General features: G+C 37.6%; 1 protein-coding gene across 1 annotated transcript in view; it reads right to left on the reverse strand.

Annotated features, from left to right (window-relative positions):
- The window catches only part of MACROD2 (mono-ADP ribosylhydrolase 2), a 903,624-nt gene that overhangs the window by 669,450 nt on the left and 206,817 nt on the right, over nucleotides 1-27,357 (reverse strand). Inside the window, exon 4 of the mRNA XM_067292887.1 lies at nucleotides 22,190-22,219. Within this exon, the coding sequence (XP_067148988.1) occupies nucleotides 22,190-22,219 (30 nt within the window). The remainder of the gene's footprint in view (nucleotides 1-22,189; nucleotides 22,220-27,357) is intronic.

Genomic DNA, 27,357 nt, shown 5'->3' on the forward strand with positions numbered 1-27,357 from the left:
TTTCAGTCCTTATATTTCTCATATGGATGGTGTCAAAATAGTAAGTGTTCCATACGCTTTTAGATGCATCCAGCCTCACGCGCTGTTGTCTATCCACTAGGCATGTGTCACCAGCCTGGAATGAATAGTGTGGACGCACCTGCACGGATCTAAAAATTTAACCTGAAGTTCACATTAATAATGAAGCACTCCAGGTGGTCAGCAAGAAGGGACCATAACGAGGAACTTTCAGTCACACACTAGTTATCAGATGTTGAGCCAGGTCACTACACATGAATAAAGTGATCTCCCCAGAAAGATGAAAGGGGATTTTTTTTTTTTTTCCTTTTTAAGAAAAGTTACACTTACCTTCTGTAAAAAGTCTGAAGCAGGACAGTGTGTTAAAACATTCAACTTGATTAGAATGGAACTGAATAAAACTCATCAAGAACTACCAAGGAAGTAGAAAATTATTTTGAACTGTATATGCAACAGTGGCTAAGTCCTGCCTGGTGCCCCCTCAACCCCAGCTGATAAGCAGAGCTCGTAACTGTGGGTGCACCACCTGCAAAACTGGCAGAAGAACGATGCTCATCTCAAGTGCTGCTACTGGGGAAAGGAAGCCAGGGCACAGGGGCAATCAGAGATAACAGCATCAGCCCTGGGAATGGGGAGCACCCTTCTCTCGGCCCGATGACGGATAATGTCTGTACCCGCCACTTACCATCTCCAGGGAGCAGACTACCTCCAAGACTGGCAGCAGTCGTTTTGCTTTTGATACAGCCCCCAGGTTTCTGCCAGAGGCTCTCTAGGCAGAAGCTTCAGGAAGAGGGACTACCAGGGTCTGAAGGAGAAATATGCAAGGGGTTGAGTTCCCATTTACCTGGCTTCATACCTGCCCTGTCCCCTAAAAAGTAGGAGAAAAACAAAAACACTCTGGGACGCTCCACACTGGGCTTGCTCAGATCAGAAGATGAAAGAAGCAGACACCATCTCCAAAGTGCTGTTCCTGCTCCACGGAGACTAGGCAGGATATGCTCTGGGGCAAACACGCATGGGATACAAAAGAGATGTCCTACGTTGCCCATGCTTCACAAGGTCTTCATACAGTCCTGGATGGCAGGCCAAGATGGCAGACAGCCATATAAGTAGCTGAGTAACAGTGGTTCTCATCTGTTCAGTCACATGTACGTATGACCCGTATAGCACACGCTCGTACAAAAACCATTCTCCTCTTGGTTGAAACAAGGCTTTACCCTTGCTAAGAAATGGTAGGAAGAAGCAGCAAAGTACAGAACACAGCTCATTCATACAGCCACCTCAGGCTTTCCCCTTTCATCCCACGTAGAGAAAACAAAATCAGGTACAAAAAATGAGAAAATAGATTCAGGATCAAGCAATAAGGAAGCTAAGAGGGTCTTAAGCTTTATGACCCATTTCAATTTTTTTTTACCCCATAAGAAAAGCAAGTCAGCTCCAGTGGCTCATTCTAAGGGAAAATTACATAGAAGGCTTTGTCCGTTGAGAAAGAAATGCCAGTTATTCCAACAGGGGAAAAAAGAAATATATGATAGCACATACAGCAATGTGCACTGTGATAGTACAGCAATAGGATGATGAAACACAGAAATGGGAAAGGAAGGAAAGAGAACAGGATGGCCCCCTAAAATTTAGCGACAGTAGGACTATTTGAAGTTCCTTTCATGCTGCAATATTTCTGTGACTAAGCACTTCAGCAATACAGTTATGTTACAAATCAAGCTCAATTCAGACTAGAAAAGTTCTTCAAAGATGGATATAGTACAAGGACACAAAAAAATACAAAGAGTCTCTGAATTTTGTTTGTACCTGATCCTGGTATCAAAGGCAAACAAGTTTTTACTGATTTCTACCATACTTTTTCCATGAAAAAAAATATACGAGTAAGATAAAAATCTTTCTAAAGATACAATAAGTCAGTTAGTTGTTCTTCTCATAAAGATAATTAAAAAACTGTATAGAAATTATGGCTAAGTTTCCTTGCCAATATGCACAATTCAAAATCAACAGCATTCAAATCTATTCAGAAAGATGAACACGTATGCAATCGTACCAGCTTGAAAAAACAAAAATAAGTCTATTTACTGCGTGACTTTGAAAACTAAATGTAAAGCTTTTTCTGAGGGAAAGCTGGCTCTAAACCTTATGAAGCCGTTTTAGCTTAATTGTTTTGAGATCTAAATGTAAACGATGCAGACTGACATTCTTCATTTGGGAGAAAAAACAAAATCAAGGAATAAACACAGTTGCTGGATCTGAAGCAAGCTGTTCACTGTCCTGAAATAATATAACTTACTTAGACATGTTTTCATGCAGTGAAGCTGGAGAAGCCAAAGTGCTGCTTAAGGGCCATTTGAGACACTGTTGCATCTAATGAGGCCAGCACTTTTTTTGCAAGATAGTCTTATTTTCTTTTTTTCCAAGCATCCCTACATGGAAACAGATATCAGCTTCCATTATATTGTGGCCTGTGTATTATCACCCAAATACATTGTTGTACTACTTTGTGGCCACAAGTTGAAAAAATGTGGAGCAGGAATAACAAAAATGAATCAAAAAGAACTAAATGACAAGTTACTATTCCGATCCCTGTGCAGGCCTCATTGCTGGAAAGAATTAATTAACCCTGACATTAGTATGAAGACTTTTATGAACTAACATTAAACATATCTATTTTAATGGTTTTTATTTAATTTTAGTAAAACCTAATCACTATTCTAACTCTAGCAGAACATTCCCAGCAGTCAAGTTTACTATTTTTCACCTCACCTGAAACATGGTCTTCTATCCCTAAAGGCCTCTTTCTGAAGAAACACTATGCTAGCATTCATTACTGTAACCCATTGATGTATATTTTATTTGTGGTTTTAAAGTTTTCAACCACTTTTCTTTGATGCAATGCATAATCAAGTCATAGCTAAAAGAGTACCTTAAAAAATGGAAGCCTCTGAACAAATTTTGTGATAAACCATCAAAGCAGTGGAGTTTGAATCTGAACCTTGAAGGCTAAGAAGCAAACCAAACTTGAAACAACTGAGCTCTCTTAGAACTGCAGCACGGCTGGGGGGAATCTCTACCATTAACAACACTGCAAACTTTAAGTCAAAACAACTAGAAGATGTGGCTTGTTTGCCTGGATCTCGTATAAAAACAAGGGATGCTATCAGACATACACCAGCATTTATGTGAAGAGTACAAACCTCTAGGTTTCTATACCAAGCATGGTTCAACACTCAACCATGAAAACTACACTCCATAGCAGGATCAAAAGTGATCATTATGTACTGGATTACATCAGGATCCTTAAATGAAAGGCCGCGTATTCAAGGTCACTACTTTTGACTTGTGGTTCACAGAGGGCTTAAAAGTCTACTTGCCAGGAATCTACAAAAGATAATTAAGAAAAGACTGTACACCAGCAGCAGGCTTAAACTCACTGTACATGTGAGCCATAATCCTGCTACAAAACGTATAGCAGTTCAGAAATCAGAAGAGGCTGGAAAACACTTCTATAGACAATTTTCATTCATTAGTGACAGGAATGTTTTATGGATACAATAGCTTTAGAACAAGTATATATCAACCTTATTTTTTTCTATTTAATGGCAAATTTATGTAAATATAGATTACTAATCAACAACCAGAAAATAAAAATTACAAGCTTTATTTTTACATAATAGATTAACACAATTACCATTGTACATGCAGAAAGCTTTACTGTTCACTTTGTTTAAAAATTAACATCACAATTTCAACATTTTTTATTTGAGAGTTGCTTGCCTCAGAGCAGTCTTTTACATCATTTCAAAGCTCAGGTCCTTGAGCTTTAAAAATAATACTTGAATTTATTATTCCAGGCAAAGAATTCTACTGAAAACTCTCTTTCAACTTTTAAACAAGCATTGTTGAAACAGTGGCAAAAAGTTCACAGCTAGGCTAGCAGTCACAGAAGCAGTTTTACCAGCGTTCCATGAAATTCAGATTCAGACAAGAGATCCCTACTTAGTTCAAACCTTTTCAAATAGACAGGGGCAGATCTGTCGTGGTGTGTGGGAAGTCTGCCAATCCGCAAAACCAGCAGTAGAGCTGAGAAAAGGATTCTGAACTATTGCAACACCTGAAACCAAAACCATAGACCTCATAAATAGTTTTAAACACATTTAAACTGAAATAATATAAACTTTTAGTCCTCATTAGTGCTTCATATGCATATCAATCAGAAATGCTAATATAAATCCTTGGAACAACCAAATACTGTATGCTTTCTTTTTAACTGCAAAATTAAAGATAGAGAAAAAGGCCTTGCATAACACAAGATAAAAGGTTTCCTTCTGAATTCAGCTACTGTTAACATTTGCACCTGGTGCTTACATAATTAAATACAGAAAACAACAATTGTACCCTAAGAAAAACTTAATTAGATTAGGCATGTAGTAACAAATGCAAAATTACCATCATTAATATGTCAGTGTTCTACAAATGGAAATGCTTAACTGCCAAGTCTACAAAGCTCACGTCTGATTTATTCCCACAGATGAGGAGGAGTCAGCCATTTGCACCCTGCTGTAACTTCAGGGCAACTGTGTCGCAGGGAAAAATTTGCCCACAAAGGAGCAGGCAGAAGTACCAGTGTTGTCTGTTTTCTCTCTCCAGAAATTCAGATGTGTTTCAGTTTATGACCATTTTGCACTACAAAAGCAAAACCAGGTTGGGCATCCCAGAAAATAATGATGAGTGTACAGACTGCTTATGTGTCCTGATTCTTCATCCTTGTGGGCTGCCTCACAGGGTCCTGCTTTCCTCACAGATTCGATGTTGTGATTGACTTAATATACCCTGAAGAAAGTTGTTAGATCTTCAGATTAGACTTTGAAATGTCACAATACAATTTCACTGCATACTTTGTACTCATGATTTAAAACCTGGTGCCTTGCACTGCACAGTAGAGGTGAGGTGACTGACACCTCCATACCTCTCTGATATTTTAAAAAGAAGGGATCCAGAACCTGACCACTATCATATGTAGCATTCCCTCAGTTTATGCTCTTGGTGCCGGTGAAAAATAGCTCAAATTGCAAAGGTCGACAGGCAGCAGACAATTGTGTGTATGCGTGTGTGAGAATGTCCAAAACTGAACTTTTGGACTCTCAAGCACAAGCATGCTACACACCAGCTGCACCCAGGAGGTGCTGGCTGGCAATTTTGGTAACACCTGGACTAATGTGGCATATCTTGAACCCTCCAATTGAGATATAAGACAGAACCACAAACTGGGAGGCTGATCACATACTGGGCTTCTGCACATACATTATTCGGATTGGGAAACCAGGAGGCTTGGGGTCCCAAAAAGAAGGTGGTGAAGATCCTGGCTGGAGGAAATGTCCTGGAGACCAGGGACATGCACAGATGCAAATGCCGGGGGACATCCAGAGACCTTGAACAGTGACGACCGAGGCTGGTAATTGCGAGCAGCAGCACAGAGTGGACCCACATGACCTTCTGCCCAACCTCCCTAGATGTATATATGGGGCCAAATAGGAGCATCAACAAGATGCACTTAGATGAGGACAAAGTACTTAAGACCAGTAACAAAAGAAAACATTAGAGAAGATTTGTAATCTGTGGAAGACCTAAATAACTGCTGTACAACCCTGGTCCAACAGAAAGGTGGTTCTTTTCCTCCATCCAAGGTACCCTAAAGAGTCAGGGGGCAGGACACAGACTTTGCTCATACAGGCTCTTATACCTTCCTGCACTTGGTATGTTTCCCTTCCCATCCATTGAATTTGATTCACTGAAGTAGCCTGAAATATTTGCTGAATTGCAGCACCAGCTTCCCCTCCCTCTCACCCTCAAAATCAGCATAAAACCTTTAATTTCAGGCTTAAAGTGGTAACAAAAAAATCATTTAGGACTTCAGGAAAAAATGTTCCAATAGTAAAGACAGTGATGCATTAAAGTAGACTGCCTATAGAAGCTGCAGTCACTAGCAAGTAGAAAATGAGGAATAGGTTAGACGAGTACCCATCACAAATGACCTAAGCAAGTAATACTGTCTGATGCAGCCTTACGCTTCTGATTATATATACAAGCTATATACAATATATAAAAATATAGATGTACACACATACACACATATATATATGTATGTATATCTACAATACACATACAATTTTTTAAAATAGTTAAGATATTCCTCCCTGGACCAGCTAAAGATCAGCAGGTGTGCTGTATGTGTGCAGACTCACATGAGGGAAAGAAATGATCCCCACAGTGATAATAAAACAAGAACTTTCCCAGTCATCTTCTGCCATCTTCATTGAGGGAATGATACTCACAAACAAACCTTCAAACCGCAGAGGGCTCCTCTCGCCTTGTGCTTTTAGACAAGCGACTTAACTTTTTCAGCAGTCGTGAGAGATCAAACTCAGTATGACTAAATACAACTGTATACCTCATCACCTTGTGAATCTGAACATTGTATCTCGTAAGAAATCAGCATACTGCTAGAAGGCCCAATTGAACCTGATGTAAGTTTGCTCATCTTTAAATACCAGGACACTTTAAGTTATCAGGAGTTAACGAGAACTTAAAATGGGTATTTAAATATTTTGCATATTTAATCAACTTTCCTCAATTATTAAATCGTAAATATTCTCCCAGTATTAGGGCATTAATTTGGTCTAAGAAGCTCCTAGAGCCTAGGGCAGCCTTCCTGCTTATTTCATGCACTCAAAGTTACTTAAACATTACCTCTCAAACTTAAAGCTAAATGAGTTTTCATCACAGTGTCTCTCCTGTCAGCGGAGGCATTTAACTAAAGCTAGCATCTAAAGCTGGGTAATTTTTAAGCTGCTATCCAATAGCAGTTCCAGAAGAGACAGGATACAACTTGTTCAATAAGAAGTATTAGGTTTTAGACAACATAAATGAAAGAAAACATAATTAGGAATTCAGAAAGTTTCTGAAAACATACAACCATATGCTTGATGGTAAACCTGTCACACCCACCACTGTGGGCTTTGTGCCTTCCTTGTGCTGCAATAGTAAAAGCTTGCAATCACACTTGGCCTTGCAGAAAGGGAAAAAAACAACCCTTCCCTTTGTAAAGAAAACCCAAAGAAGCAGTAGTCAAATCTGTGGTCTGAACCTTAATTTTACCATGCAGTCAAGAAATACAAAATAAGAAGGCCACTTAATGAATTTTTGAAGCAAAATTCACATTAAAATACTTTGGGGCATAAGATTATTCCTTTAAAATTTACAGATGTGTAAGTTTATCCAGCTGTGCAGCCATGAAACATTTTTTCTTGATTAACCATTGAATTATGGCAACTAAAGGTACTATGGCCTCACATATGCTGTAATAACGAGACATAATGAAGAGTCTTTTGGGAGCTCTCCCACAACTGTTAAATTTTTATAGCATCAAATTTGGGTATTAATTTTGAAAAAGAGAGAATCATATTTAATTTTTGATGTGCATTGCTACTTTTTCCTTTACAATGAAACAATTTCCTCTAAACATCCACATTCTTTATGCTAAAAAAATTCAAATACTTCTGCTGAATCAACTCTCAAGGGAGAAGACTATAATAATACTGCATATGAACTCTACAGTATATGCTTAGTATATCCTATTTGCAGATACCATCTTATTTGAATAATCATATGTTTGCAGTTTTCCAGCTCCTGATGAAAAACTGACCTGTCAGCAGAGAAAATTCCCTTCAAAACTCACATATGACTGTTATCTGTATCTGATGTTATTAATATCCATTTTTTGACAACCATTCCAATAGTTTTCTGTATATAAACTATGTATATAAACTACATATATAAATTACGTATATAAACTACATATAAGAAGTCTCGTCTCAATCTATGGTGAGGTCATGCTACTTTTCTGTAAAAAGGGACTCAAAATAATTGTCTAATAAATCTGCCAATTCTTTGTCAAGCCATCATTTCAAGGGACAAGTTTTCTATTGAATCTTTTGTCTACTAGGAGGGCAGGCAGTCCTTGCTGGAGCACTAACTGCTTGCAAGCCCAGAGAAGAGGCTAAATTCCACTGCATCTGGGTTATATCTGGACTGAACAGAGGTCCCACCCTTGAACAAATAATCCCTGTGGAGAAATTATTGCCAAATCATCAAGGGTGAAGAAACACAAAGAAGTTGGTAGCACCAGGGGTCTTATCCCTTTACGCTGACAATACTGCCTTCATTCCTAAGAGTCATGGAACGTCACACAGAGGTGACCACCACAGAACAGCTAGGTTGGGCTTACCATTTTAAATCAAAATTATGATTAAAGGTTAAACAAAGATGACAACTGTAACCATAGGTTTTGATAAACTTTTTCTTTACCTTCAGCAAGTCTGAAGTTGGCAGTTCTATTTCATTTGCTTAAGAAATGAATTAACTTGGCTCGACAAATTACTGGCTCTGCAGAACACTTTTCCCTTCATTACTGTACAAACTGGTGAAAGGAAGGGAGAAAGGACTCTGCCTGGAGTTAGGGGTGGATGGTAGGATTCAAGATGCAAGAGACTGGTAACTAAATCTGTGATTAGGATATGGCTTAAGAGTTTATCTGAAGCTGGCAAGGAAACGGCACAGATGTGAATTCAGAGAGGGAGAAGATAATCCGGGAAATTGGCCTGGGACTGAAAATTAGTAACCATTTCCCAACAAAGAAATCAGTTAGTGAGTTGGGAACAGAAAGAAACTGGGACTGGCTAGAAAAGGAGACTTGGACAGACTTTCAGAAGTGAAGATTAGGGTAAGAAATTAGAAAGGGGACAGGAGAGCCTTAAGACCAGGTGAAGAGCTTGGGAGAGGTGAATAGGGACCCTGGAAGAGAAGAAAAAAACAGATGAGGTTATCCAGGAATGGATGGCATTACTCCTGGCTAAACAGGAATGCAATAAAGAAAGCCTTTGATGTAAAGACAGGGATTAATTAGGAAAGGAGGGTAAACACAAGAACAGGAAGCAACGTTGCCAAAGAAATCACTGTTGCACAAAGAGTATCTTGGAGTGTACAAAAACAATAGTATTATAAACTTAGGGAGGAACAAATATAAAAGACTGATGATCTAATACTCCCCTGAAAATCATGACATGGAACCTAGTATTCCCACATTTCAACAGTCCCCTACCACCAATAAACACGCACAAAATACAGAACTGGCAAAGTATGTCTCATTCCCCAGCTACGACTGGCCCACATGTATGCTAACCACCTCCCACTGTCAGTCACCCAGGCAATCAACTGGCAGAAGATAAAACCCTGCTGATGAAATAATAAGGTGTCACGCAATGGAAGTAAGTATTTCTTTCTGCCTTTTTAAAGCCTTTTAAAATGAGGTACAAGATCTTTTTTAGTAACACAATACAGTATCAATGCACCGGAAAACATGAGAAGTAAAACTTTCACTTTCGATTTCCTTATCCTTTTTTTTTTTTTGTTTTGCATTTTTAGTTCACAAAACTCTTTTCCAATTCAGTCTACAGTCTACTTGCTTTAGAGACTGAGAAGGGTGTCTCATAACAGAAGCTGCCTCCAAGGACGAGCAGTGCAAGAAGAACATTGTTGTGGTCTAGGCAGCTACAGGCTGTCTTGGATTCTCTCCCTACCACAGGATTCTTGAACCCAAACACACCCACCAAAATGGACTCAAACACATGTTGCTAATTGTATCTTCTTTTCTTACTCCCCACCCTCAAACGTTTGACAACAGGGTCTCCCATTACAATTATCCAGCCGCAAGCCTGACCTAAGAAGTTGCCACTCATCTCGTCCCCCTTTGCATGTTTCCATACCCATCACTTCTCTTCTCCATCACCTTTTTGCTGCCTAATTATGTCAAAGCAAACCTTTTTAGACCACAATCTGAAATGGTCCAAGTAAAAAACCCTCCCTAAAACCAAACTCTTCCTCATATATACATTTAGGTCAAAAGACTTTTCAATGACTAAAGGAGTGGTAAATTGTAAAATGCAGGTAGTGGGAGTGGGAACAAGAAGGAGAGAAGAGGGTGGGAACTTCAAGGTGACTTTGCAGTCTGATAATTTATAACGTTGCATTACAGCCTAAGCTGATATCCAAGCTCTGATTTGCAGAAGCACTCAGAATTTACAGGAACTGTGTTTAGCAATATGGAAATTAGGCCCCTGTTGCACAGCTTGGACACTTAAAATTAGAATTCTAACTCTAAATACTGCTTTTATTAGGGTGGTGGTGGTGGTGTAAAGATAACACTACTGGTTTGGGGAAGACAAACGAATTACCTATGAAATTTTTAATTTACTTATGAAATCATATACTATACTGATAAGTACCATAGCAAACACTGGTTTGCAGACCAGGGTTTCAGTATATAATAAGTAAAACATGGGATTACGCTGAACAAAGAGGATAATCGAGAAGAGATTCCAGCTGGAAAAACAGTGCAATCGTATAGTTAAAGGCAGTGTCATAATACATATATGCATAGAAACTGTGAGCCTGCAGGCAACTTTAATTTTGGCACTTCCTAACATTTAAGCACTGGGTTTTGCACCTTAATAGCATTCTTTTAACATTTTGTGTGTATAATACACTCACAGAGCGCTCAGCCAAGACATAATTGATTTAATCATTCACATTTGTGAATGATTTGTGAGGCTTACATGAATTTGCTAAAGTTGCAGCCCTGTCAAGTAAAAATTAAAACAGCTGCCTCTATATAGCCCAGAGAAACAAGCTCATAATATAAAGGCAACAGACTAAACTGTAACAGTAGAAGTGTGACAACAAATATTTTGTTCTTTGCTACTGTGCATGTAGCCAAAATGGCAACACTAAGGCTTCATCAGTCTAAAAGACAAAAATTTGATTTTGAATTTTAGAAAGATAAATTAGCTTTAAAAGAAACTTGAATTATGAACCCTACACATTACAATGTATATACATAAGAACAAGGAAAAAGATGTCAATAAGGCACCTTTGTAAAGAAAAAAAACCCAAAAGTATTCTACACATAATTATAACCTAGCATTTTTAATGGGAAAATCATTAAAATCCTTCTGCTGTTGGAATAGGCTACATGTGGTCAATAATAAATACATTTCTTAAATCTGGAAGACTGTCTTTTTGTAATCAAAAAGATTTTAAAATGCATTATTATTAATAATATACAAATTCAAAGTAAAAGTAAACAGCCCTTCTTTAACTTATACAGAGAAGCTCCAAATAAGAACAATTAATTGCTATTTATTTATAGTTATTAATGGTGGTAGCCTTAAATACATCACATTTTTCACATAGCTGCATTTTATCTGGTCAATGTAAAACTGGTTATATAGTAGTATCACCTCTCTAGTTGGTGGTCCTTCTGCCATTCCTTAGAGAATTTGCCATATAACCCATTAATTAAGGTCTCATTATGAGAATGTTACTTTGAATAGAATATGTTTTCTCTTTTTCCAAATACCATCCTGTTTCTACCCATGAAACTTCCTAGTACTAAAATTAAAATTCTTCATTCTATTTGCAAAACTGATACAAGCATTATTAAATCCCAGCGAGCTACACTTGCCTTCTGAGATCTGATTTTTGCTCTTTATCTATTTGGACTTTCTGCAAAACATACAGGTTCCATATCTCATTTTCTCAACTGTAAAATGGAGAAAACATTACTTCTCTATTTACAGAGCAGTTAGGATAAAAGCACCAAAGGTCTGTGGAGTATTGAGATTCTGTGATAATAAAGCTCATACGGATGAGGTTCATCACGTGTTTTCTTTCATGACAAAGTCATTTTCGGCGGTTCCTGCCTCCAGTTCCTTCACTCCTCCTCATACCAGTTCACTGTTTCCCAGTACAATGAGTTCTAAAAACAAAGTCTAAACTGAATCTACAAGATGGTCCACGATGAAGTAAAAGCCCTAGGAAGGGGGTCCTCTTTTGGTTGTTCCTTAACATAAAGCACAGAAGCAGACCATTTGCAGCTTGTCCTGTGGCATGAGGATGACAATCAGCAACTGGAAGGAGGAACTGCCTTAGACGGCTGCATTACCAACCAGCTGGATCAGCAAGGAAAGATGAGGAACTGCAGAGACGGGCTGGGATTTGGAAGTTTCCATTGGCTCTAAAAGCAAAGTTCCACATACATAAGAGTTTTAATCTTTTATTAGCAAATAGTTCGTCAGCCACCATATTTGGTTTTTTTTGTATTTATGTCAAAAATTCATTGCACTTCTTGTCGAGCGTTTGATGGGTGGTTCTCAAAACTGGACGGAATAGAGCAGTAGGGATAGGCAGACAGAAAACAACGAAGGACAAATCTTTCTGAGACTCAACTGTCTTTGCCAGATGCTCTGCTGGAGATTTTCCTGGCTTTTGAAAAGCGGCATGTCATAATTTATAAGCGCTTAACACAGAACAAAGAAACATTGGAAAAATGTAATCAGCAAAGAGCAGGCTATAAATGGGAGGTGAAGCTCTGCGGAAAGAGCAGATAATTTGAAATAGAAAGAAAGTGCAATCCTGATTTCATAATCTTTCATTCTAAGCAGCAAGAGAGTTTGATATCACTAATGTTGATACTTGGTTTTTGCTTGCCTCTAGTTTAATCCTGAGTTATATTCAAGATTTTCCCTGAAAATATGACGACTAAGAAATAATTGTTTTCATTAGAAAGAAAAAGAATAAATTATTGTACATTCTTTCAATTACAGGAGCTGCGGCCTTACCAAGAGGACAACCTCCCAATTTCAGAATCAATCTCTAATCTTTAGGGGATGCAATTTTTCATGCCTCAGTACATTACTGCACATAGTCACAGCTACCTTCTCCCTCCTTCTGGGGAGGTGCCAGTGTTATGCAATATACATATTTGCATTTTATTGGGCAGGCTACTTTTTAAAAAATTAAGTACAAGGTTGAGTAAATATTTGTTGCAATTTTCTCATGCCTTGTTCCTATACCATGTGTATGTATTCGACATATAAAGTGAGGAGCTTTGGGGCCTAGAGACACTTCTAGAGAACTCTCTACTGATCAAGAAAAAGTCTCTGTTACATATTGAGATTCTTCCCCCATATCAGGGTGAAAGCTGCAGCAAATGGTCTGATATTTAGAAGTGCCTCTCTGTCTACAAGTCAAGTACTTCCATTATCCATTTATTTCATTTGTTCTATTTGTTTTAATCCCAGCTGTAAAAATAAATAGATGTGTTTTTAAAATGTTTAAAATTGAACTTAGGGATTTCCTCCTACTGAATAACATACCAATTTTGTTACAGGACAAATGAGAATAGATGCAGACGTTAAACCCCAAAAACAGATTTAAAACCACCACCACCACCACCACCACTCACGCCTAACAAAACATGCCCTCACTGCCGTGTGAAGACTTCGCCCTCTTCTCACAGAAAGGAACACGGCCAAGATTGTTATGCATGGAACTGAACAACTTTGACAGGTGCCCCAATTTACAGACTTTTCTTCACAGAAACCAACCAAATGCTTTATTTTAAAACTGACTTCTGTAGACTGGCAAATATATAAACTGAAATGCCTGACTTGCTGTATTTTCAGTATAACACATGGCCACGTGTGTCACTTCCTACACTCCCCGATTCTGTTTCCATCCCAGGAGCTGTGCTCTTCACTTTCAACTAGGGAGGGAATATCTAAATATCCCAAGATGCTCGCACAACACCTTGTCAAATGGAAATTTAAAAAAAAAAGTATTTTCTGCATATAAGCGCAGCCTTTGCTTAATATAGCTGCTGTTATATGAAAAAGTACACAGAAGCATTTGAAAACCTTAGTACTTCTGGGACAAATTACAAACCATCGTATGTTAACTGCATGTTGCATTCATTCTCCAGCTTGAGAAAATACATACATATACCTATGAATATATATCTATACAAATACACAAATGCCTACTGCATGTTTAAATATGATCTTTGTAAGACATACATTTGTCTATATGCGAAAAGTGATTAACATTGTTAGAGCAGATGTACAATTCAAGTAAAAAACATATTGTGAATTGCCATATACATCATGTGATATTTGTGGATTAGGGAAGGCTTTTGATCTCCCAACCTGACTTGCAGATCTGTCCTATAATATGAAATTAAAAAAATATATATATTATTTATTTATTTATTACACAACTGCCTGCCTTTTCTGCTCGGATTTTTATCATGAGCACCTTAAATTCTCAATGACCATGAACTAAAGGTGTATCTTGGTTTAACAAAGTTAGTACCATATTTTTTTTATTTATTTATATACATGTGTGTGCATACACATACACACACACAAAGCCTGGCTTTCTGAAAAGACTGCAGGATTCATATATATGTGTATACATATATATATATAAAAGGAAGAAACCATGTATGTTCATTTTTCAGTTGTAGGTAGATAAGAATGTAATTATCTGAAAACAAAAGAAAACAGGGAGAATCACTCCAACAGTCTATGGGAGATCCAAGTCCTCCAGACTAGGAAACAAGTCCCATAATTAAGCAGGAGCTCAGGGTGTTGTGGACTCAACATGTTCAGCAACTGATGAGTGAATCATGTAATACTACTTTCTAATGCCTAATTGAGTCAAGACAGCAGCAATATCAAAAAGCTGAGGACAGATATGAGTGAGCGTGTGTGATCTGCACACATTACATTTCACATTACACTCATGACAGAAACGTACAATCATGTTCCTATTCTGTTGGCTGGACAAATTTAAAAAAATCTGTCATTAAAATAAGTCATCGTATATGCACATGCCATGAAACATGAAAGTTAACACCTTGTCTGTCATATCTATATCAGTTCCTGTGGGGGAAAAAAAAGTGTTTTGCTATTTAAGTAACTGCTGGCAAAGTGTAATTAACAGGATATAATTAGGGAACATACAACTAAAATACTTAAAAATCCATCCAGAGACTTCCTGTTTACGATTATTACCCATTACCATAAGTATGTGTAAAATAACGGGATAAAGGAAAGTAGCACCCTATCTAGCCAAAGAGCAAACTATACATCATATTTAAACAAAAATCCAAATTTTAAAATAGGACACACATTTTTAAATACAATCATGGCAACTCCAGAAAGGGGAGTGTGGGCTGGGGGGGGGGGGGTTGAAATAAACTATGCTTATTTATTTATATCACTGTATCTCCAGATGCAGTACAGAATGAACCCCCTCCCACCAATTTTAATTAAAGCTGAACTAAAACTCACATATAAATATCCACTGCAATAACAGAAGGCAAAAAGCAAACATACATAGATAGATTGAAGAAAGAAATAAAAGAAGTTTCAAGAATAACTGACCTATACAGAAAGACCTAGTTGACACAGGAAGTTTGAACAAATTCTATAAAACAGGTTAAATTACAGAGAAATTCATTTGCTTTGGCCTGATTCAACAAAATCTTATAAATAATAAGATGATCCTGGGCTGAACCAAACACCTTGAAAAGGTTACACTCTATGCTGAGCGACTGGGCTATCAACTGCCCTGATCAATTGCTATTACAGCAGTACAGAAGTAAATACATAACTGCATAAATATTAAAATCTTAATTGGTTGATGTACTGCCATAGTGGGGGAATTGGTGGATACAGCACCTCTCAAACCCCATCTATTTAAAGAGATGAAAAAGAACAGCATGCGAATAGTAAAAAGCGATAAAGCACTTCAGCAAAAAATCCTACAGGACTGCAACAGCCATCTTCTAACAAAAAGAGACCTATTCGGAACGAAGGCCAGTGGCCACTGGCCTTCAATTGTCGGTTCTGCTGCGTGATCGTTATTTGCTAGGAAAATTTTTGTACCTTCATGGCTATCATCTAAATACCTAAAATATGATGATGCAGTGTACAAAGCAAGTGGGTTTTAGAAGCTAGCTGAAATCCAAAAAGCGGTGCATTTGTTCCATGAAGCCATTTGTTACAAGCACACCCCAATATGACAAATTTATTTGACATGATACAAGAAAATGCCAACAAACTGACATACAAAATACAGAATAATATTGCTTATTTTCTTGCATGAAAGAATCTTGACTGTGCTCCTTTCTCTAACTCTTTTTCTTCTCCTCTCAAGGGATATATTGATGTTATGTGCACGTCATGCACAAATTTGAACTTTGGATTTAAACCTTTGCTCAACTTGCATTTAAATTATGTAAATATCAAGCTCAAGCCCTGTGAAATCCAAAATCCAGAGCATCTCATCCTGCTTCAGGATGGAGCAGGCTTGTCTTCTTCCTGTTATACAACTGAAGGGACTAGCATAGGGCTAGTCTACGTAAAGTATTCTCGTACATTATTATGGGGGTGTCATTCCTGCCTCCAGTTTTCGCTTGTACAATTTTCACTTCTAAAGCTCATGAATATTCATCTGCCAAAGAAGTCGGTGTCAAGCTACTATTCAGACAGTGAAAAAAAAAAAATCAGTATTTTTTGGAGAGACACTGGCTGAAAATGACCAGTAGTGTATCTAAGTCACAGCTGTGATAGTAAAAACTTATCCTTGGCCAAGAAGAGAGATACTAAAAGAATACGTCAGCTGTTCTTTCCTGCCACTACTGAGGGGATAATCACTGGCCTTTTGAACTCATTAGCTTGCAATTAATTGACAAATAAACAGGGTGGCAGACAAACACCAGTAACTTTGTAGCAGCACTCGAAGAGCATTTATCCTATATTTGTATAGAATTAGCAATACTCGTGATGGTTTTGTTACACACCTGCCATTTCCATGTTTGAAGATGAACAACTCAAGCAATCACCACAAGTTTGGACACAAATGGTACAATTCAGTTGCTTAAACACTGGTATCTAGTGCTATTTCTGCTGCTCCAAAGTCCCAATCAGACCTTCAGCTGTCATTGGGGAAAGGTGCAGCTCTCCACCGAACCCTGTGTCGTGCCTGCCAGACCTGTGCCTGCATCTCGGAGAGCCTACTGGTCTGAAGGGGCAGCAGGTGCTTGCACAGGTAGACACCTAAATGCTCCTCAAATGGCTCTGGCACTTACTCCATCCCAGGCCCCAAGCTCACCCTGAAGGTGCCCTAAGGATGCCAACAGCCTCCTGCTGCACACCAGCTTGCTGGAAAAACAACAAATACCTTGAACAACTTGGTCTACTTCAGTCTTCCCTTTTCAGTCCATCTCTGTTCAGCTCGGAAGAATATTTCATTAGATTCCTGCAGTGGCTGCTCCCATTTTGAAGTGGTGTACATAGCCACATGCAAACTCTATCTCCTCCGGCATGAGATTGTGTGTTCAGTCTCAGCAAAAGGCTGCACATGTTGAATAGCTAACTTCTCTCCCAATAAACCAGTTTTCCCAGATAGAAGTCAGTCAATGGTAATTTCTTTCCAGCAGGAGAAAACAAAATTTGCTTTTGTCACTATTATAGTGCAACAGAGGTAAAGGTCAACCCAGAAGGCAATCAAATCCCACTTTCAAAATGGAGTCTGGCTGACTGATTATGTAGAGAGCATCCCCAATTTCACACAGTGTTCATGAAGAGAATACAAGTGCTCTGTTTCAAGACAGTTGGTTAAAATGACGTGCCTACCAAACTGTATCTTGGCAGACTAGAGAGATAGGTCTGGTCTACATTTAAGATATACTAACATACTTACGCCTATATAGGACTTAATTTTTTTAAAGCCCTCAAAAAGATGTAGTTACACTGGCAAAAAGAGAAAGGCGCAGCAAGCGAGACAGCAAAGCAGACAGACTTTTCAGGGCAACTGATTTAACTTTGGTCCAAAGAATGCTACCAAAAGAATGTTTTGCTAATATAGTCTGTCTCCTCTCAGAGTTTGTAAATACAAATTATCACTTTCAAGTACACGGCTAACAAAAATTACATTCATAAGATGACACACTAAACTGGGATGCTTTCTTCTCCACCACTAAGAATAACACAGGCAACAAAATCTTATGAGGGGGAAAAAAAAAACAACTAGCTTGCTATTTTATATATACCCTCAATTCAAGCTCAAAGAAAGAAAGGCAATCCAGAAATTATCATGCAACAAGAACTTGATTACAGTCAGCAAATACAGTAAAGAAAAAATAATCCCCAAAGGAAATAACTGAAAAAGAGGTAATGGGGGGCAGGAGGAAGGGAGGAAGGACAAAAAAACAGACTTTCCAAAACAGCAATGGAGGGGAAAATACTTGGATCTTGCTCACTTTGCTTTAATGGACAAAGTACATGAGATCACACACTTGCATTCCATTACAAATATAAGAAAAAAAGAATTTCCAAGCAAAATAGGGCATTTCAATTTTTGAACAGCCAAAACTCATGATAAATCTTTAGAACAGACCTCTTTCTCTCAAACTATCAAATGTTTTATCCCCACCTCCTCCAAACGCAGGTAACTTCCGTAAGAATTTTCACATTTACACTGTTGTACAGAACAGGACAAATAATACGTGATGCGCAAGTAAGTCATACTGCTCTGCACAAACTAACAGGAGTGGTGAGATGCTGAATATGTGCTAAATCTACACCTGAAAGCAAACTATTCCTCCTAATTAAAAATTAATTATTAAAAACTGTAAAGAAAGAAAAAGAAAAAAGGCTTGCTCGCCAAACTCATAATAAAATCCAGGAGGCTTCAGAGTTAATTGAAAAGCAGAAAGAAACCTTAGACATTTATATTTAACTAAAGATTCTTCTAAGACTCTATCGTAGGTTTCTTGATTTGATGATTAAATAGTTATGTGAAAATTTTTTTCTGGTATCTTTCATACTTTTATCTCTTCATTCAGAATAGTCATAAAATGAAAACAGATTATTCAAATTTGGAATCCAAGAACAAATCATTACTTTGACTCTATGAAATCAAAGTACACATAGATACCCTCACATGGCTCTGAGCTGACACAGAACTGGTAAGCAGCAACCCAAACCCATCAGCACTTGAACTTAGAAATAAGTGTGTTACATTTATCAACAATGTTATCCATTGGGCTCCTCAAAAATACTTCTCCAGAAGCTCTTTTTAATGTATTCATTGAGTACTGTGAAAATACTAGATCAGGATTTTCAAATAATTAATTCCAACTATTTTGTGTTCAATTCTAGAAAGATTTCAGAGTTAGTTCTAAATTCTAAGAGTGACAAAACAGCTCAAAGTGCAGCTCAAAAGTACAAAAACTTTTTCATGAACTTGGACAAGCTGAAATTTCTGGTTTTCATATTCTGTAAAACTGAGATATGTATTCATACCTCCAGTGGTGACAGTGAGATTTAATTAACAAGCGTTATTGAAGAGATCTGAATTCCATTAATGGAAAAACTATACTGGTATTATGCATTATCATAAATATTCAGCATCTGCAATCAAAAGACGACTGGTGTTTACATATATAATAAAGTTTTAATAATTCACTAGCAATATTTCACGCAGAGTAATGCTGTCACTTACTTCTGGAAAAGGGAAAAATGTATTTAGAATTTTAAATCCAAAACCTTACAACTGAAAATTATACGTTCTCTTTTATATAAAATGAACATTCCCAATAACAGGTTAGTTTCCCAAGAGATACTGACTCTACACAGCACAGACCTTGGCTTCATTCTCCTCCAACACTCAGACAGGCAAATTGGTCACAAGCACAATGCAGGAGTTGAGTTGTCTGGGCTCTAGGTGTCCTTTTTCTGCTTTTCCTAGATAACGCCAACCTAAAAAAATTCTTTTGACTGCTTTTGTCTAAAAGAGCACAGTCAATACACATTTTCAAGGACTGAGGCTCAAACATCCCATGGCTGCTGTCCAAAATTAAGACCATTTCAGAGTGAAATTCTCAGCAGTGAGTCTACTGAAAAGATGCTTCTTTTGTCAGGATTTTTCTTTAAGAGACTTGGAAAGCCTAAATTAGTCTATAGTGGAAGTGACCTGGGATAAGACAGAAACCTAACTGAGCGTAGCTCACTGTCACCTCAGAGTGCTTACTACTAACTGTTGGCTTTGCTATCAGTCAAACTCTAAGCTACACAATAGTCAATTTGGCTATTTTACCTATATCTCAAGCAATGGGATATGCAGTTATCTGTCCATTGGAGATTAAAGGATTTGGAATAAACATCTGTGAGAGTTGCTTCATCGTATATATATTTTTAATCTGCAAGCAGACTGAACTAAACCAGTGGCACAAGACACATAGGTGCTCAAACAAGCAAAATGCCAGGAGGAGAAACTGTACAATTATTGACTGCTGTAAACGATTTGACTTCACAAACATTCTTTCAGGGGAAATACCAGACCAAGTAGTAAAGAACTGAGTTAGACAAAAAATCCAACTCTTTCCCATCCAGACAGATACTTTCAGTGGCAGAAAACAATTTGGCTCTGGATCTGGATCTCCAGATGGACAGCGGTTGCAAGGAATACTGTTTCTGTATCTGAAGTTTCATTAGCTTGTTTGTCTATTCCTTTGGAAAATTATTTTAGATTCAGAGTGCTTTATCTTCTTTGAACAAGTGTCTTTCACTTTCTATGATTACTAGACAAAACACTGGTCAGATATAGTCACAAAAGTCAGTTTTTGAATTATGTAGCTGTCTGACCCAGAGATACAACTGGGAATGAAGAAAAGGGAGCCCTAAGACACCAGAAAAATCCCAGCTGACCATCAGAACAGATTCGTCCAGTCTGCCACAGGAGGAGCGAAGAGGGAGAGCCCCACTACCTAGTGTCATGCTGAAAGGGTATCACCTTCTGAAGTAGAGTCCAGCTGAATAAATACTACTGAAAGTCAATAACCAAAGCCTTTTTACAATAGCACTGCTCTAGGAACCTGATTGGAATTTGAACATTTGCATTGACTTTTTTTAAGTTACCAGCCGAGCATAAGCACTCAAGAGAAGGTACAGTGATCGCGCCGTATGAACATGAATCACTAGTAAAGGATTACCTTTTAAAGGATTATGTTTTAAACAAAGAAAAGTTTGGTGCGCGCAAACAACTGACTCAAATCAGAAACAGATTAATCCAACAGGATTATCAGGTAAGGCTTCTCTGTACTTTAATGACCAGATACCTAGCTGAGAAACATGAACAGTTTTACTTAAATGTCTCAGTGCAGTTGTGAAGCACCTTTTCATGTGACAATCCCCTGCTCATGGCTCACAAATAATAGCTGCTTATTCAGTTAAGGTTGTTAAAACAAAAGCCTTGACTTATTATCCTCAGTCTCACAAGCAACAGCAATCTTCTGTCTTTTTACAGAGCCCTTTCCTTTATCCTTGCATATGTAAGCTCTGATCTTCAAGTCCTTTTAACTCTAGCCAGGAAGAAGGATTAGTAGTTGCCTGTACTGCTACTACATTGTGAAACTTCGAGAACTGAGCTCTTTTACTTCCCTCTGGGAGGCAGAGTAAGTAACAGAAAACTGAAATCTAAAACTGCATGATTTTTTTCTGAATTGTTAACACTCATGTAAACTCCTATGGCCACAGTACTACAGTATTACAAAAAGCAAAATAGCACCAATCTACTTAAAGAAAACAGCATACATATATTTTCAAACAATACTCACTATATGCACTTCTGCCTCTTTGTCTTACTAGCAGATATGATGGTAACATTTCTTGCATGCACAAAAGATTTGTATCAAAATCTAACTTGATTCTTCTCACAAACAGAATGGGGTAAACAACCCAGTTAAAAAGAAAAAAAAAAAAAAGAACTTGCAAACAAAAGGCTCATTAATTTACTACAATGACTTTTTACCTTGTTTTAATTTTTTAATGTATAATTTTAAAAAACAATTTATTTAACAGGTGTTCAAGGTTCCCTCAAAGTAACTTAAATAAAAATCCTAACTAATTAAATGCAATATAAGATAACACTGTTCAGTTCATTGATGTGTTCAGTCAGCCCCCTATACAGATCAGGACTAATCTGAACCAGAGGGTATGATGGATTCAAGAACAGTCACAAACCTTGTGTCCTGACTGTATGTAAACATTACTGACTTAGGTGATTTTTCCCATCTAGTAATTTTACATTTCCGTATTTTGAACTTGTCACATATTGCTTTATAAACAACTAAACTCTACATTTCCTCAGCATATATTTCACATATGTTTAAGAGCAAAGACAGTAATAAGCAAAGACTTACCTCCTCCGCCTCCAAGAAGGCTGGAATTAGCTGTAAGAAGAACAAAAGGAGAATCATTAGCACTGAGCTTCCTAAATGTATATGGAACAAAAAAAAACAGAAGAAATATGACATAAGATTTTCCATTGTTTTTGTTTCAATAACTTTGTTACTCTACACTTAACCAAAAACACTTAGTGCAAACACAATCTTTTTATTAAAATAAATTATAATCACAGTATTTACCTTTACACTACTTTGCAATATCTTTGAATCTATACGTTAATAAATAAAATAGTAATTACAAAAGCTTTATGTGCTGAATACCTCCTGAAACTGCAATCTTGAACTTATAGTTCTATAAACCACATTTATTTTTGATTAACAAATTAAGTAAAACCATCTTTCATTTTAGAGAAACCTAAACAGACTTTGATACAATTTATGATTAGCTCTCCTCATTTTCTATGACAGGGGACCTTTGAGCATGATGATGAGAAACCTTGACCCCATTGAAAACAATGGGAGTTTTATCATTGTTTTCAATTAAGTTAGGATTTCACCTAGTATGCTTAATTGCTTCTGTAACACAACTACCCAGCTATCTGTGTCAAATACAGATAAATCATTTATGGAGAGCAATTTTCAGAGTATGGTGATCCAAGACTGTCATTCAAGTTAAGCTAGTACAATTGGAGCCAAACATTTTCCTTTCACAGTCGAGGCCAAAACAGAAAAGCCTAAGCTTCTAAACCTGCCTCGAGTGAAGTAGTCACCCTTTAGCCATATGGGAAACAAATTCCCTTCATATAATAATGCAGATGAAAAACCAAAAGCAAGTGGAAAATAGGTGGACACTGGTATTTCTTATGTCTTGCTGATTAGTAAAGGAGAAGCAAGACAGCAAACTGCTCCCTGCTCCAGCACAAAAGCAGGCAGCAAGATACGCAGAATAAATTTTTCCAGTATCCAAACAGTGGCTCTAGATTATTTAAAATGCAGTGCTTTTTAAAGGAATAAATATGCTCCTGTATATCCAACATAACTGACAATATCTCTCAAAAAACAAAGTAAACCACAAACTACACGAAGTTAGCCATCCTAGGACTGGCAGTTCCTTCTCTCATTGAACAAGTGCATCATTCAGGCCAAACCTAGAGGGATGTTCTCATTCATCTTTCTGATCAAAGCCTGGATCTAGTTCCTTAGAAGATCAGATGGAGAAAGATTGGGCAAATCTTTGTTTCTAAAATTAATTGCCAACTCAACCTTTGTAGCCATTTTCAAAGAATTGCCCTTTTTGGAGATACAGAAAGGTTGGAGCAAGAGGCACAGGCAAAAAACAGAAAACTGAAAAAGAGACTAGCACAATCGTCCACACTTGAGCGTCACATTCACTCAACGCGACAGCTGAGAGGGTCTGACACAGCCTTCTGCTGACAAAACGGGAAGGCTCCCGCCTCCCTTCTCCTTCTGTCACTCATCCCTGGCAAGTGACATCCTCTCTATTTTGTTCTCGAGATTCCTCCTTCAGATTCAACTCGGTAAATCAGCTGAAAACTATCCACTAGTTTTCTTGGTTCCGTTTTCTGACACTTTACTGAGGTGAACTAGCTCATGAAGAGATACACAAGTTGCAGACGTGTGACTAGGAAAGAGAAGACGACGACAACACAGATAGTGCGACACCTCCCTTTCGGCTATGGCAAACTGTTAGATTACCTCAAGATCCTTAATTAACTTAACTTTCACACATTTACACCTCATGAATCAATTATTTTGCTAACACATCACCAGCACAGCTACTTTGCTGTTATATTGCATAGCATGAAGGAAGGAACAAATATTGCCATATATAAACTGCCTTTGAAAAGATGCAATAATAGTAATGAATATGTGGGCGTACATACTGCAAAGAGTGTCACTGAACTTCAATTTCTATATATGTACCTGCTCTTGCCTTCACTGAAATTCAGTATTAAAGACAGACACAAACTAAAAATGACCAGATATTTTTACAGCAGCTCCCAAACTACTCCTTTAACTTGTAACATCACCTTCTCTGCAGTAAAATGAGTACGTCTGAGATAAAATTCAACATACTTCAGATCAGAAGAAAATAAAAATAACGATGTTATCTAATGATATGAATCTGCAATGCAAGATTATTCTTTTTGGCATGGTAGGATGAATCTACAATTTCCATTCTTGTTTTTGAATGAGTCAAGTTCTAGGATTTCAAATATTACCTTTGAGAGATACATCTAAGGTCTGCTAAATTTCACCGTTAGAAAAGTTTCCATTGCTGAAAAAACATTTCTTCTGATACCCAGCCAACATTCCCATTGTAAACTCTCATTTGCTGACTTCTCAGAGAATTACATTTCTCTAAGTTCTTCTGACAATGTTCATCTTTCTAATACTTTCTAAAACTTGTTAATAACATGTAGTACAAGTCAGCATCACACACTTCTCTATAGAAACAGCAACAACATTTCAAACAGCTTTTTGGCTGCAGTGCATCTATTAAAGCTACTAGAAATGCAGTAATAATTTATGTTATAGGCTTTTTCTTTAAGCATTATGCTTACATACTAGAGGAAATATCAAACTATTTTCCTAAGAGGCCAGGAAAGGCCATGACAGAACTATATTTGCAATATCCTTTCTAGAAAGATAATGTGTCACTCAAAAAACAAGAACTTCTATTTTCCAGTTTTTCAGATTGTACCCAAAAGGTTCAGTGAAACATACCTCTCTCTCATTTTTGGGAAAGCCTTAGCATTAAAGAAGTAACTTGCCACCTTGCACATTAAAGACACCTTTCTCCAGCCAGAGCACTCAACACTACGATTTTCACCTTCTGTTGTGAGGGACAAACAGTTAATTTGGATTCAGAGAGCAGGCTGGCACAACCACACGGCTCTAATCATACCACATTACGTAGGAGCAAATACGGCCTCTCTTCTCAGTCCCCCAGTGTTAATCCACTCTTGAATTTCATCCATCAGTGCTCCCAAAATGTTAGGCCTAGCAAAACACCTTGAAATGAGCTCCTGCTGTGGAGGTTCAACTATGGCTGGACCATGTAGGTGGGAGCAACCAGCCGTAGCACTCTCCAAAACTTGATGCAGTCCACATTGCCGTCCAGGTTGCACCATTACCCTGCTTGCATGCGCTACTCCTCCACCCAAATCAAGGCATGTCCAGTCTTACATAGCACACATGACAACATTTGTAGAGAACTAGTAAATCCATCTTGGTCAACCTCTTGTCCTTATTTCTCTATTCCAGAGTTGAACACATGATTCTGAAGTCATATGAAACTTGGGGGAAAAAAGACAAGGCTATTTCATTGCCAAGACAAGGAACAGTGAAAGAAAACAAATAAGCGTGAGAGTGGCTCCAAAGAAATGTGAAGTAAAGACTTCTTGTACCTCATTTCATTCCCCATGATACCCTTTCAAGCTGACCTGTGCAACCTTCCTAAAATTGTGTCCTTAAAAACTGTGGTCTACAACAGATTCCTGCACATTAACTCTGAAAATCCAGCCAAAATACAGACTTTGAAATACAATTTTAATATGTACTCACTTGAACTAAGAAAAGTCATGACACAAAATGGTCAGACAGCCACAACTATGTAACTTCCTGGTCAGACTATGAAACGTTACACATGTTGATAAAGCTTCATCCAAAACACCTCACTTAGCTATCACAGTCACTTGCAAGAGGCAGCAGAGGTGGAAGCTCATCTAACCTTAAATATGTGCACCTGAGCCAGTTAACATAGGCTTCAGTGAGAAAAACAGACACATTTTTGGAGCAATTCCCATGGTATATTTTAAATACTGGCTTCAGGATGAGACAAAATGCAGTGCAGGAGACCCTGCACATCTCCAGTACTGTAAAAGGAGTCTTGACCTCTAGATTTTGAGGCAGATCTCACCCTCCTCGCAGTCTGCCTCAGCACAGAGAACAGATGCATTAGAAGCATAGCATTTCTACAAAGTTCAGGCTCATTTCTAAGGAAAACACTGATCCTTTTTTAAAAAAGCTGTGCCAGTTCATTGAGCATAATGATTTGGCCCTTAATGAGATGTTTATGACCCTGGATTCAACCAGAAATTGCCAGACTTCACTTGACTCAGCACCTCAAAGGACTAGATTTTTTTATTCTATTTAACATACAGGAGAAGCAGCACCAGCATAGCACCACTAAACAAACTCCATGAGTGCTGGTCTCTTCTACCCAGCAAACTCACCTCTTGCTCTAAGAAACCAAATTCCTTCCAAAACACTTCAGGCGGGTGGGGGAAGACTTGGGAGGAAAGAATTTAGGGTAAGCTTAGTTTCTCATTATGAAATACCAGCAATGAAATCTCAAGTTAATAAAATGTACAAATATGAATAATGAGTATACCAGTATATTTGACAAATAAGAATTGAACAGGAATGTTTTAAATTTCAGCCTTCTTAATAAGTTAAGTCATATGGCTTCCCACTATTTTTGACTGAACATGAAGACCAGAAATTCTGGCACAAGTCCTGACATTTTCTTCAGTGTTCTCTTCACAACAATGTCCTTTTCAAAAAGTAGGATTATTTGAAATTTTGTGGAAAGCAAATGAATGCTGAAGAAGTTCATCTCAAATGAAACCGAAAATCTTCCTGCACTATAACCCAAAGGGTATAAAAAGTGAAAAAAGGATGTTGCTTACATGGATGTTTACAGACATAAAAATGTTTTTTTCTGCTGTCAATTCTGTTGAATTAAAAAAATAAAAATGAAGCCAATACCATATTTCTGTGATGTCTCTGGAGATAACAGGCTTTTAGCTTTGTTAACAACATAGCTGAATAACTCTGGTTACTTTTAGTTGGCATATACTCATCTGACAACATTTTAAAAACGTAAATTCTTCTGGGAGCATGTCTTTGTCAAGTATTAATGGCACTAGTAACTTAAATTGACATCTATGTCATGCAGCCATGCATCTGTCAGTATAATAAAAATATACTTTCAAAAGATTACTTGATATTGTCTGACTTTGGCAGCAGATGTTTGAGCTTATTTTTATGTAAAAAGATTAAATATTTTTGTCAATACTTTCTAATTGTGAAATTTATTCAAGATGACATCTTTATAACTGGCAATGTTGTAAGATGCGAGACATTCTATTGCCTCA

This window comes from Apteryx mantelli, chromosome 3 (genome assembly GCF_036417845.1).
Source record: "Apteryx mantelli isolate bAptMan1 chromosome 3, bAptMan1.hap1, whole genome shotgun sequence".
NCBI classification, from domain to species: domain Eukaryota; kingdom Metazoa; phylum Chordata; class Aves; order Apterygiformes; family Apterygidae; genus Apteryx; species Apteryx mantelli.